Genomic DNA, 13643 nt, shown 5'->3' with positions numbered 1-13643 from the left:
AAGTCTCATCTAAGGGTATGCAAATTCAAAACATTTAGAAAAACCACAAAACCAAATCAAACATGTCTACAGGACCAAATTCATCCGCTATTACACACTGTTGTTATTTGTTTGTAGTTATCTGCTTTTCTAGATTAAAAGAATTCTAGTGGTCAAGAACCATTCCACATCTTCCCCTCAGCAATCAGCACAGTACCACAGAAATACATTTTGGTGCCTGACAGTGGCTCACACTTGTAATCCCAGCACTTTGGGAGGCTGAAGCAAGAGGATTGCTTGAGTCCAGGAGTTCGAGACCAGCCTGGGCAATACAGTGAGATCCGGTCTCTACAAAACATTTTTTTTTTTAAATCAGCCAGGGTGGTAGCATGGGCCTGTAGTCCTAGCTATTTGGGAGGCTGAGGTGGGAGGATCGCTTAAGCCCAGGAAGTCGAGGCTGCAGTGAACCATGGTCAAGTCACTGCACTCCAACCTGGATGACAGAGTGGGACCCTGTCTCCAAAAAAAAAAAAAAAACCCCATATATATATATGTCTTTTTCAACATTTTTACATTACATTATATATACATTTTTGCTCAATAAACATCATTTAACATACACCCCCAAGTGAAAAATGACACTCAGTTTAGACAGAACCATCTAAGGAATGACTGCTTTATTTACAGGACTATCTTTTGGGACACAATTAAAGCCTTACTTTAGACAAGACAAAATATTTCATTTCTTGTTCTTTATCAAAGTAGCCTAGCCTAGAATAACCTAAATCTCTCATAGAGCCACCTGCTAATTACCTTACTTGTAGAAGGATATATGGATTTTGAGCTATACTCAGTGTCTGGAATAATTCAAAATCCAGTCTTTGGATTATCTGAGATTGTCACAGGTCACTATAAACTAAATACTTCTCTGATTCTCCAATTACCTAAGTTATCTTCTTTTCCTTTTTAAAAAGCGGGTGCTACATGTTTACCTTTCTATTTTTCAGGGGCTTTTGTACCTCAAAAGTGTTCACAAATAATGACTAATGGCTTTGTGGTAGCATCTGCCACTCCTTAAGTGGTTGTTTGTCATCAGGTTTGCAAATCATCTGATATAAATAGCTTTTTAAAGTAGTCCTCAACCATTTCTCTCCATACTCTATTTCTGCTTTCCATGATCTTTGTAAGTGGCATTTGCTATAATTAACTGATTACTGATGATATTTTTAAAAAAAACCAGAAAGCTGAGCACTCTTATCTATGAGGATTGAGGTCTCTACATTTTGTTGATCCTCCTCTTTTGTTTACAGAACTGAAAAAATGTTTTTATTTTTCCTGTTACCTTTCATGTTTTTGGCAAAGTAGCATGTCCCTTATTTACTTTTCTATTCTATTTACGAAGGAATCTAATTACTCATTCTATTCCATATATATTTGTTATTCAATCTGCTTTTGCTTTTGGTTGTTTTCTAACTTACATTTTAGGATTTTATATCATTCAAATGTATTAAATCAGCTGTAAGCATAAAACTGCTTTATACAGTCCTCTGTAATGGGGGAAGACCAGAAAAGAAGAAGTTGGTGGTAAAGGATGACAAAAGAAATAAATGTCATATACACTGCCTTTTTAAAATGGCAATCAAATTGCATACACAATACAAGGAATTTTACAAAGGAACACTCCATCAATAAAAAAGCATATAAGTAATCAGAAGCTGACATGCAATTAATCAGTCAAGGCATAATTTTGCAAGTGCCTTCACAAAGCAATAAATCAACTTTACATATATAAAACAGTATAACATTTTAATTAAAATGAAAAATTTTTAAACTGCCAATAACACCTCATTAGTTCTAAATGTTTATGCCAGTTTCTGAATTTGTATCTTCACAACTAAAAATTAAATAAACGTAAATTATCTTTTACTCATACGGTAATATCTCAGAAAGAGGTCATGTATCCAGTCAATAACCAGTAAGAAAGCAAAAGAAAAGTTTCTAAATAGCCAAAAGTGATACAGTTCACACACAAATAAATAAGGTGTAGTAAATTCCATCGTGGAATACCATATTGAATTTAAAATAAATAAACTACAGCTACATACAACACCACAAATGAAATACCCCAAGTCATGCTGAGTAAAAGAAGTCAGACACACAAAAAGAAGCACTCTGTGTGATTTCATTTAAATAGAACTCAGAAACAGACAAAACTACTCTGTGCCGTTAAAAGTCAGTACTGAGAGGAAAAGAGATAGTGACAAAGGAGAGGAATGAGGAAGGCTTCTACAGTGCTAGTAATGCTTTATTTCTTCATCTCATAGTTACAAGTGTGTTCACCTTTCTTTCGCAATTTAAACAGACTATTTTTTAGAGTAGTTTTAGGTTAACAGCAAAACTGAACAGAAACTACAGAGATTTACTACATACCCCACAAATTCCAAAGCCCACAGTGTACACTGGATTCACTCATAGTGTTTTACATTCTATGGGTTTTGATGCATGCATACACAATTATATACTTCTAGAGCAATAGTTTCACTGCCCTAAACATCCTCTGAGCTTCACTTATTTACCCCTCCACCACTCCCTCACCCCTGGCTACCATTAATTTTTTTATTGTCTCCATAGCTTTCTCTTTTCCAGAATGTCACATAGTTGCAATCATACAATATGTAGCCTTTTCAGATTGGCTCCTTTCACTTAATAATATGCATTTAAGTTTCATCCATATCAACGGCTAGATAGCTCATTTCCTTTTAGTACCTAATAATATTCCATTGTCCAGATATACCAGGGTTTATTTATACATTCACCTACTGAAGGACATTTTGGTTGCTTCCAAGTTTGGGCAATTATGAATAAAGCTGCTATAAACATCCATGTATAAGTTTTTGGGTGAACCTAAGTTTTCAACTCCTTGGAATAAATACCAAGAAGCACAATTGCTGCATCATACGGTAAGACTGTGTTTCACTTTATAAGAAGCTGCCAAACGGTCTTCCAAGGAGGCTGTAGCATTTTGCATTCCCACCAGCAATGAGTAAGAGCTTCTGTTGCTCCACATCTTTGTCGGCTTTTGATGCTGTCATTGTTCTGAATTTTGGCCACTCTAATAGGTGTGTAGTGGTATCTCACTGTTGTATTAATTTGCATTTCCCTTATGATATATATATGGAACATCATTTCATATGCTTATCTGCATCTCTGTATCTTCTTTGCTGAGGTATATGTTAAGATCTTCGGCCCATTTTAAAATCAATAGTTCATTTTCTTCTTGTTGAGTTTTAAGAGTTATTTGCATATTTCAGACAAGAGTCCTTTACCAGATAAGTCTTTTGCAAATATTTTCTCCCAGTTTTGTGGCTTGTCTTCTCATTCTGTTGACATGGTCTTTCATAGAATAGAAGTCTAAATTTTTAATGAAGTTCAGTTTATCAATGATTTCTATCATGGATTGTTCCTTTGGGGAACAATCAAGACTAAAAAGTCATTGCCCCACCCAAGGTCATCTAGATTTTCTCCTATGTTATCTTCTAGGGGTTTTATCAATTTGCATTTTACATATAGATCTGTGAAACATTTTGAGTCAGTTTTTGTGAAGGGTATAAGGTCTGGTCTAGATTCATTTTTCTGCATGTGGATGTCCAGTTGTTTCAGCACTATTTGCTGAAAAAACTATCTTTGCTATATTTTATTACCTTTGCTCCTTTGTCAAAATTCAGTTGACTATATTTATGTGGGTCTATTTCTGGGGTCTTTAATCTGTTCCATTAATCTATTTGTCTGTTGTTTGTCCAATACCACATCTTATTTATTACTACAACTTTGTTTTGTTTTGTTTTGTTTTGTTTTTGAGACGGAGTTTCACTCTGTCGCCAGGCTAGAGTGCAGTGGTACGATCTCGGCTCACTGCAACCTCTGCCTCCCAGGTTCAAGCGATTCTCCTGCGTCGGCCTCCCGAGTAGCTGGGATTACATGTGCACACCACCACACCCAGCTAATTTTTGTATTTTTAGTAGAGACAGGGTTACACCATGTTGGCCAGGATGGTCTTGATCTCTTGACCTCATGATCTGCCCACCTCGGCCTCCCAAAGTGCTGGGATTACAGGTGTTAGCCACGGCACCCGGCCTCATTACTACAGCTGTACAGAAAGTCTTGAAGATGGGTAGTATCAGTCCTCCAACTTTGTTCTTCTTCAATACTCTGTTGGTTCTTCCGGGTCTTCTGTCTCCATATAAAGTTAAAGATCACTTTGTCAACATCCACAGAAAAACTTGCTGGGATATTAACAGGGAATATATTAAATCTGTAGATCAAGTTGGGGAGAACTGACATGTACCATGTCCTTGCTCCATAGGAAGAGAATTTCAAGCCCTTAAAGACAATTTACTACTGTCACTTCAGCCACAATCCTGAAAAGCTTTGCTACATAGTCATTAGCAGACAAAAAGAAAAAAAAAAGCAAGTTAGAAAAAGAATCAGAAGTGCATTTCTTCTAGGCATTGACAGTTGCAATTACTGCCAGGACTCAAAAGAAAAGTCTTCAGAGTAGCAGGCTGGAAGAGCTCCTTGGAGTCAAGTTAAAGATCCCTGATGCCAAAGAGAAAGAACTGGACCATTTCTCTACCACACAAGTTAGAAAGGGAATGGTATTTCCATTTTTTTCGTCTATATTGATGCAAATTTTTCCAGTTAGGAGAAGTCTTATATTAGCTTTAAGTAGCTCTCTATTTGGGTCTGAGTTACTTTCAAAAAGCTGAGGTACTGCTTGAGGGTAGGAACTACTTAATGAACTTCTTTTATGTCACTTACAGAGTTAGCAAACAAGTTAACAAAACTGTCTATACACTATTTCATAACCTAAATATATATGACACAAGATCAGGCAGTTTGTGTGTGCATATGTAGTTTTTGGAAGGGAAGCAAATGGAGGTATAGGTATCATTAAGTGCTTGTTTCCAGAATCATTAAGCAATCAAACAGAAATATGTTTTCTAGGGTCACTGAACTGAAAAAAAAATCAGGCTAATAGGCTAAATAATCCAATCAAATGTCTACAGTCAAGACTGCACTTCAATCGTTTCTGTGAAAGAGGCAACAGACTATTTACTGTGAATGGAAATTCCCCAGTGTCCCTCCGTAATTCACTTTAATATTGATTTAACAATCCTCCCTGTTGAAGTACTTCCCCTTATCACATTTTGAGACAAATTCCTCTTGAAACAGACCAAAAGATAGAACTGAAAAATACTTGACCTTCAAATATTAAGATGAAAACAGCTCTTGCTCACATACTAGAAAACAGAAAAGCATTTACTGAGTTCTATGTGAAAACAAAACGAACAAATAAACAACAAAAAACAAAGATGCTTCGCTATTTACAGAGCAGAACTTGATTTCCAAGGAAACCCACCAAGGAGTATGCAATGATAGTTGTGGTTTCAACTCTGGAATGATGAACCAGAGTTAACATTTCTAAACATTCTTTCCCAACAGGCAGATTTTGAGAAATACAGTTCCAAGATCCCCTACTCTAAGAGCATTGTGTTCCAGTATCTTTGGTTCTTTGGCTTATAATCAATAAGAAAATTACTCTAAGATCCCTAGAAACACAAGATGCTAAAGTAATTCATGTTTTAATCAGAGAGTACTGGGTAAGCATATTAAATGTAATGTTAACAGTTAAATATGCCTACAATTCTAAGCCTGAGAAATCCCTTCTTGACAGAGTATGAGTAACACATGGATGTAAGGACAGAGAGAACAATGAAGAGAAAGTAGAGGCATTATGTAAAATCTAACATAAAAGCTAAGAATCAATTTGTCCTTGGATAAGTAAGTGACTAAAAACTTGTGGCGTCTCCTCCTATATTATCACACTTACCATATCACATTGTTAAGTGTCTTTTATTTTCTTCCTCCTCTGAGCTTCTTGAGGGCAGGGATACATTTTTGTATTCTCAGAGTCTAAACAGAGTGCTCAGAGCATGATTTATATACAGTGAATGGTTCTGTGCTAAGTATCTTCTTTACTCCTCATAATGATCACATGAAGTAGGTACTGTACTGTTACTCTAATTTTATAGATAAAGAAACTTGGGATCACTTACATTAAAGAACTTGCCCAAGACCACAGAGCAATCTAACTTAAGAGTATATGAATTTAATCACTGTACTATATTATCTGAATAAATGAATGCCTGCTTTTTTAGGCTTCTAAGTTTTAATAACTAATTTTGTTAAGTCTGCTGATTCAGATATCATTCTGCATTTGTGTCTTATGTATTGAAATGACTACATTAGCTCAAGAGGCACCAGAGGAGCATAATATTTGGGGGCCAAGCAGATAATTCTAGCATTCCAGGGTTGTTTGTGGACTTCACACTTTCAAAGTATGGTTAAATGTTAACATTAAATTAGTTATTTTTAAACACAAGAACATTCATTTTTTTGTGTTTTTTTTTTTTTGAGATGGAGTCTCGCTTTGTTGTCCAGGCTGGAGTGCAGTGGCGTAATGTCTGCTCAACGCAAGTTCCACCTCCCGGGTTCATGCCATTCTCCTGCCTCAGCCTCCCGAGTAGCTGGGACTACAGACGCCCAGCTAATTTTTTGTATTTTTAGTAGAGACGGGCTTTCACCGTGTTAGCCAGGATGGTCTCAATCTCCTGCCCTTGTGATCCGCCAGCCTCGGCCTCCCAAAGTGCTGGGATTATAGGCGTGAGCCACCACGCCCAGCCAGTACATTCATTTTTTAAAATGCAAGTTATTACAACAAAATCTTGGGGGTGATTGATAATATAACAAAAGTAGTTAAAGAGAATTCTTTTTAACAGGAAACTTTTAGAAAGAGCTATAAGGTTGAATTAGCAAGCCCATTTTGCAGATAAGTGATCAGTACATGGTTTATCATTAGTTTAACAAAATATTCAATGCAAGGGGATTTATATACACTAGACTAAGCTAGTGTCTCATCTATGACTCCAAATCAATAAAATAATAAAATAGCTTATGAAATTATTTAATCTTACATTCTACCTAAAACAACTGTTAATTAATCCTCAGTATATCCTGTATATTATTCAAACAGAAATCTTCCCATCCACAAAACAGGCAGGACTTCAATGACATGTAATAATACTTATTTTTCTTCAGATCAGAACAAGTCAAGGATGGAAAACAAATCTATCCTTATTTAATCTGTCTTACATTTAAAAATTTCAAACATAAACACTCATATAGAATTAATTTTTAAACTGTGAAATATTAATTCAGTTAGACCTATTCAGCACTACTATAAATCATCAAAACATGAACAAAGCGTAATACATTGTAGAAAATAAGTATACTTTTCTCCATGTTAATAAGATGTTTATGGTGCCAAAAAAAAACTTACATTTATCTGCTCATTGTTGACAATGATTATCTCTATTCTTAATTTTTAGGAATATAGTAGATCTTGCATATAATAAGAACAGTCTTTAATTTCTTAACGTTTGTTTACAGTGACTGAAATGAAAACTTTTGGTCAAATTTTTACATACCTTAAAAGTAGAAAGTCCATAAAGTCTTGTAGTATGAACAGTTTCTTGAGAAATATTTGTAATGTTAGTTATAAAGTCCTCAAGATATTTACAAGCTTGTTCCAGGTGTGTTGTGTTTATGATGATTTGCACCAGCTAGAAAACACAAGATATATCCAGTAAAATACAGGTTACATGTATGTAAAATCACCTAATTTTTAAAAATAGGATTATTACTTCCAGCAACTGTACCATATCTACATAACTACAGCATTATAGGATACAACTATCTGATTTTAAAAGCCTGCTGCAAATACTGCTTATGAATTTTTATATGTGTTTATATACACACATACATATCAAGAATCTAACTGCCAGTTATTTTAAAATAACTTTTCATAGTATGTTTCAAATCTTAAACATTTAGCCAGTAAAAAATTAGGATTTTGGCTTTTCCTGTAGTCTGGCAATCAGAAATCTAAACAGATGTTCTAATATCTTTATCTACTATTCCCCATATGAACCCTTTTCCCTCACTTTTTTTTTTCTTCCAGAGACAGGGTCTTGCTGTCACCCAGGCTGTGTACTGCAGTGGTATGAGTGTCACTTACAGCAGCCCCAACCTCCTGAGCTCAAGTCCAGAGTAGCTAGGAACACAGTTGCACAATACCACGCCTGGCTAATATTCTTCATTTTTTGTAGAGACAGGGTCTCACTATATTGCCCAGGCTGGTCTCAAACTCCTGACCTCAAGCAATCCTTCTGCCTTGGCCTCCCAAAGCTCTCAAATTAGAGGTGTGAGCCACTGTGCCTGGCATCCTCACATTTCTGGAATTTACACTGGTTATTTTCATTTTGAAAACAAATCTGCTTACATTAATACATTTAAAACAGGAAGCTAGTTTTACAGAATGATGTTCAGCAATAATTTAAAATAATTGTTTCATACAATGAAACATTTCACTATATGTGTCTTTTTAACCTACCTCTGTCAAACCTATATGAGGTTTTCTAATAAGGTTCAGTAAACAGCTACTCAAAGTTCTGGTCAGCAGCAGATTTGTTGATTTTCTAAGCATATCATCTATTTCTGTTGAGCTAAACAGAAAGACTGATATTACTAAACTTTTTACAAACTTTAATAAAAAATAATGAATATGGTTAGTTAACATCCTAAATAATTTAACACAATTTACTAAAATAATTTTCCCCAAGTCATTAATTTATATCTTTAAATAAACTACAATGACCCACATTTATTAAATCGCAAACTTCAATTTAACTTTGCAAAAGGCACATTTTCCATAAAGTAGAATATTCATATATGGCATAATTTAAATGTATCCAATTAACAACTACAGAAAAATCATGGAGGACTTGGTATAAGGAAATAAAACTATTCCTAAATTCCAACTCCGTCATGGGATAGTAACTTTGCCGTTTTATTATTTTTATTATTGTTTTTGAGCCAGGGTCTCACTTTGTCACCCAGGCTGGAGTGCAGTGGTGCAATTATAGCTCATTGTAGCCTCAAAGTCCTGGACTCAAGCAATTCTCATACTTCAACATTCTGAGTAGCTGGGCCTACAGGTGCATGCCACCATGCCCAGCTAGTTTTGAATATTTTATAGAGACAGGGTTGCGCTATGTTGCCCAGGCTGGTCTTGAACTCCTGGACTCAAGTAATTCTCCCACCTTGGCCTTCCAAAGTGCTGGGATTACAGACGTGAGCCACCGCGCCCAGCCCCAAAAGACAGGCACTTTGAAAGAAACTTCATACACAACTACAGCTAAAAATTATTTTTAAAATACAAACTGACATGAGATCTTTCTAGATATAATTAACAAATTTAATTTTTAATATAACTAAGTTATACATTTTCATCAAGATTTTTTAAGTCGTCAAAGAAATAAATTACCTTAAACTAATTTTAATATGATGTTTCTTAACATCCTAAGTATTACTAAGCTAGCACTAAAAAACAAATTCTTTTCTCCTAACCATTAGGCGTTCAATTTAAGTAAATAATGATTCCTTGGATACAGCCTCATTATCACAACAGTTGAACTGTCCTTAGACCACGGATTATCCATCTTGGCACTATTGACATTTTACGGTGGATAATACTTTGTTGTGGAGACTGCCTTGCACATTTGGATGTTTGGCAGCACCCCTGGCCTCTATCCACTAGTTCCAAGTAGCGCCTCTCCCCCGAACTGTAACAACCAAACATGTTTCTAGACATTGCCAAATTTCTGGGGAGGAGGTGGTGGCAGGAGAACCAAAATTATCCCCAGTTGAGAACTACTGCCTTAGATATAAGCTAACATTTTTGTATCCTTTTACTTTTTATTAAAATACTACTTTTAAAAATCTGTGGGCCAGGCACAGTAGATTGTGCCTGTCATCTCAGCACTTTGAGAGACCGAGGTGGGTGAATTGCTTGAGGCCAGAAGTTCGAAACCAGCCTGACCAACATGGCAAAACCTCGTCTCCACTAAAAATACAAAAATTGGCCAGGTGTAGTGGCGTGAACCTGTGGTTCCAGCTACTTGGAAGGCTGAGGTGGGAGGATCACTTGACCAGGAGGTCGAGGCTGCAGTGGGCCATAATTGTGCCACTTCATTCCAGCCTGGGCAACAGAGTGAGATCCTGTCTCAAAACAAAACAAAACAAAAACAAAAACAAACAAAAAGAACTATCATTCAACTCAGCAATCCCATTACTGGGGATATATGCAAAGGAAAATAAATCATTTTACCAAAAAGACACATGTACCCATATGTTCACTATAGCACTATTCACAACAGCAAAGACATAGAATCAACCTAGGTGTCTATGGCAGCACCCCTGGCCTCTACCCACTAGTTCCAAGTAGCGCCTCTCCATTGATAGCAATGTTGGATTGGATAAAGAAAATGTGGTATATAAACCCCATGGAACACTACACAGCCATAAAAAAGAACAAAATCATGTCCTTTGCAGCAACATGAATGCAGCTGGAGGCTAATAGCCTAAGCAAACTAATGCAGAAACAGAAAACCAAATACTGCATGTTTTCACTTATAAGTGGGAGCTAAACACTAGATACACAAGCATGTAAAAATGGAAACAACAGATACTGGGGACTACAAGAAGGGGAGGCAGGGGTTGAAAAACTACCTATTGAGTACTGTGCTCACTACCTGGGTGACAGGTTCAAGCATACCCTAAACCTCAGCATTCTACAATATGCCCTTGTAACAAACACGTACCCCATGAACCTAAAATAAAAGTTGAGGAAAAAAAAAGTTATGGCATAAAAATAAAGTATTAATGTTTCATAAAAGTTATGACAAAAATGCATTTGTGATTAGTAAACTTACCTCCGGTGTAGTGACTCTGAAAATTTAAGGCTGGCATAAATAAATTCTTTAACTTGAATGTAAATATGAGGCACTGACTGAGACATGGGGAATTTCTTTGGGAAAGATTGCTGTAGAAAAAGAAAGTTACTATTGTTTTTGAAATTTTAGAAAAAGACATGCTAATCACTAAAAATGTAATTAAATTGATTTCACACTTGAATAGCAAATGTCTGCATCAAAAACCCTGTTATATTTCTATATTTTTCATATTTTATCAAAGTATTTCTGAAGAAAATAATGTGGCAATTTACCCTTGTTTCTTAAATCATATTATCAGACTTCCAACAAGCAGAGAAAACACATACCAGTACCTCTGGTGTATTCTGACGATGAGTATTCTGTCTGTAGGTGATGCCTAGCTGTCTGCTTCTTTGTGTATTTATCATGCAAGAGTCAGGGTGGCCATGAAAATTACAGGCCAGCTTTCTGGCTCAGAGTAATTAAATAATTCTAAGACTCTCTTCACCTACCTTCAGTGAAGGCTTGATGCCACTTCAAGAAGTTATCGAGTTTATTCCATTACTCCTAGAATACCTTATAGCAGGTTTCTGACCTCCATGCCATTAAACACTGGTATGCAGCCAATGGCTTACAGGGTGCTTCCTGGCTAAACTACTTTATAAGTCATTATCCATTTGAAATTCTCAGTCTCTAAAAGGTAAACTCCTTCCAAGATTGTTACCAAAAAAACCCTCTTTTCTATTTCATTAAGTCTAATATACCCTTCTATCTTCACCTTCATTGCAACCTTGTTATACTGGTGAAAGTACTATCACCAAGACCACCAGTGATCTCACAGTTGTTCAATCCAGTGGTTTCTTCAGCTCTCATGTTACCTGACTTTTTTGAAGAATCTGACACAGTTGACCCATTCCTACTTCATAAATGATCTCTCCTTCCTTGGACTCCTGCCCACACTGGTTTTCCTCCTTTTTCTCTACCTACTCTGTTTCTTCTCCTCTAGCCATTACTTAATTATTGCTGTGCTTTCGGGTTCTGTCCTAAACCCTCTCTTCCTACTACGTATACTTTTCTTGGACGATCCCATATAGTCTTCAATCACCATGCAATCACCATGCAAGTACCAATATCTCCAAATCTACAACTCCAGATCAAATCTTTCTCAAGTCCAAATTCACGTATCTACCCATTGGACAGCTCCATTTGGCTGTACCATTTGAGATATACTCAATAGGTCCAAAAGTGAAATTATCATCTTTTTCTTCTAAATCTGCTCCTCTTGTGTTTCTTATCACAGTGAATGCTGCCACCATCCAAGGTAGAAACTTAGTTATCTTACTTGACTCCTTTATCTATGTTACCCCTCATATGCACGTAATCAGCAACTCCTGTTGCTCCTACCTCCTAAGCATCTCAAATCAGCTTCAATGACCATAACCCCCATTCAGGCTACATAACCCTCTTCTCTCATCAAGATAAACGCAAAAATCTACTAGGTGGTCTCCCTGCCACCAGTCTTACTCTTTTCTAATCCATTCCCACATATTTGCCAGAGAGATCTTCCTAAAGCACAAATCTGGTTATGTTTTTACCACTTAAAATTCTTTCATGGCTTCCCATAACCCTCAGGAAAAAGGATAAACTCTCTAACACTGTTTAGTAGGGCCATTATGGTCTGGCCCTTTCTACTCCAATTTACATCTCTTGATCTTCATCTCTTGTATTCATCTACTTTGACCTTTATGCAGCCTTTCTGCATGGTGCATCCCCTATCTTAAGCAATGCAAACTTCTGTGAATTATAATTTCTTATTTATTTTATCTATCCTCACTTGACTATAAGCTCCTTGACACCAAAGACTAAAAATCTAGCACATAGTACTGTTTCTGGTATATAGTAGGTATATGAAAAATATTTGAAATTATTTTAATGACATTAAAGGCAGAATATAAATGTTCTTATTTTGGCCAAATGATTCTAATAAAATTAACATAGCTATCTACAAAAATATTTTTGCATGTATGTTTACTATTACTCCTCCACTGATAATTTATGTTGGAAATAACTCAAGTTATTTGACAGTTTTATATATTTTCTAATAGTTTTAACTGAAAATTATACTTAAACTAGGAAAAAATATATATACACAACCAAAAGACTTTATTAAATAATCTATGAGATTTTTCAGTTGTCGTATTTTAATTTTCCATGTGACTTTAACTATTAACAGTAGTTCTTCTTTTTAATAGTAATACATAGATCAATGAATACAACTCCTAAGAACTTAATCTTAAGAGGTACTGCACATATTAGAAACTCTCTGCAAGAAAAGTTAAATTTGCTTTTAATTATAAACCTATTTAGAATAGTTTAATACGATTGGAAAGGATATTAGAGATTACTGAGTTCAAACTCCTCATTTGACAGATGAGGCACAAATGCCCACACAGGCTCAGTCATTTGCCTATAATAAGCCACAAGCAGCCAGGCGCAGTGGCTCACGCCTGTAATCCCAGCACTTTGTATGGCTGAAGCAGGCAGATCATCTGAGGTCAGGAGTTCAAGAACAGCCTGACCAACATGGTGAAACCATTTGTCTCTACTAAAAAAAATTACAAAATTAGCTGGGCATGGTGGTGCATGCCTGTAATCCCAGCTGCTCGGGAGGCTGAGGCAGGAGAATCACTTGAACCCAGGAGGCAGAGTTTGCAGTAAGCTGAGATGGCATCATTGCACTCCAGCCTGGGCAACAAGAGCAAAATTCCATCT

The 13643-nt window shown here is 36.1% G+C and overlaps 1 protein-coding gene across 3 annotated transcripts in view; it reads right to left on the bottom strand.

The window, feature by feature from the left end:
- EXOC6 (exocyst complex component 6) overlaps positions 1-13643 on the bottom strand; it is a 218698-nt gene that overhangs the window by 98406 nt on the left and 106649 nt on the right. For all 3 annotated transcript variants that reach the window (XM_025396941.1, XM_025396939.1, XM_025396942.1), the window contains 3 exons: positions 10872-10981; positions 8492-8603; positions 7527-7661 (listed from right to left, as the gene is read on the bottom strand). In XM_025396941.1, the coding sequence (XP_025252726.1) occupies positions 7527-7661; positions 8492-8603; positions 10872-10981 (357 nt within the window). The remainder of the gene's footprint in view (positions 1-7526; positions 7662-8491; positions 8604-10871; positions 10982-13643) is intronic.

This window comes from Theropithecus gelada, chromosome 9 (genome assembly GCF_003255815.1).
Source record: "Theropithecus gelada isolate Dixy chromosome 9, Tgel_1.0, whole genome shotgun sequence".
Classification (NCBI taxonomy): domain Eukaryota; kingdom Metazoa; phylum Chordata; class Mammalia; order Primates; family Cercopithecidae; genus Theropithecus; species Theropithecus gelada.
The sequence above is the reverse complement of the archived record's forward strand: the minus strand, read 5'-3'. Positions and strand labels throughout refer to the sequence as shown.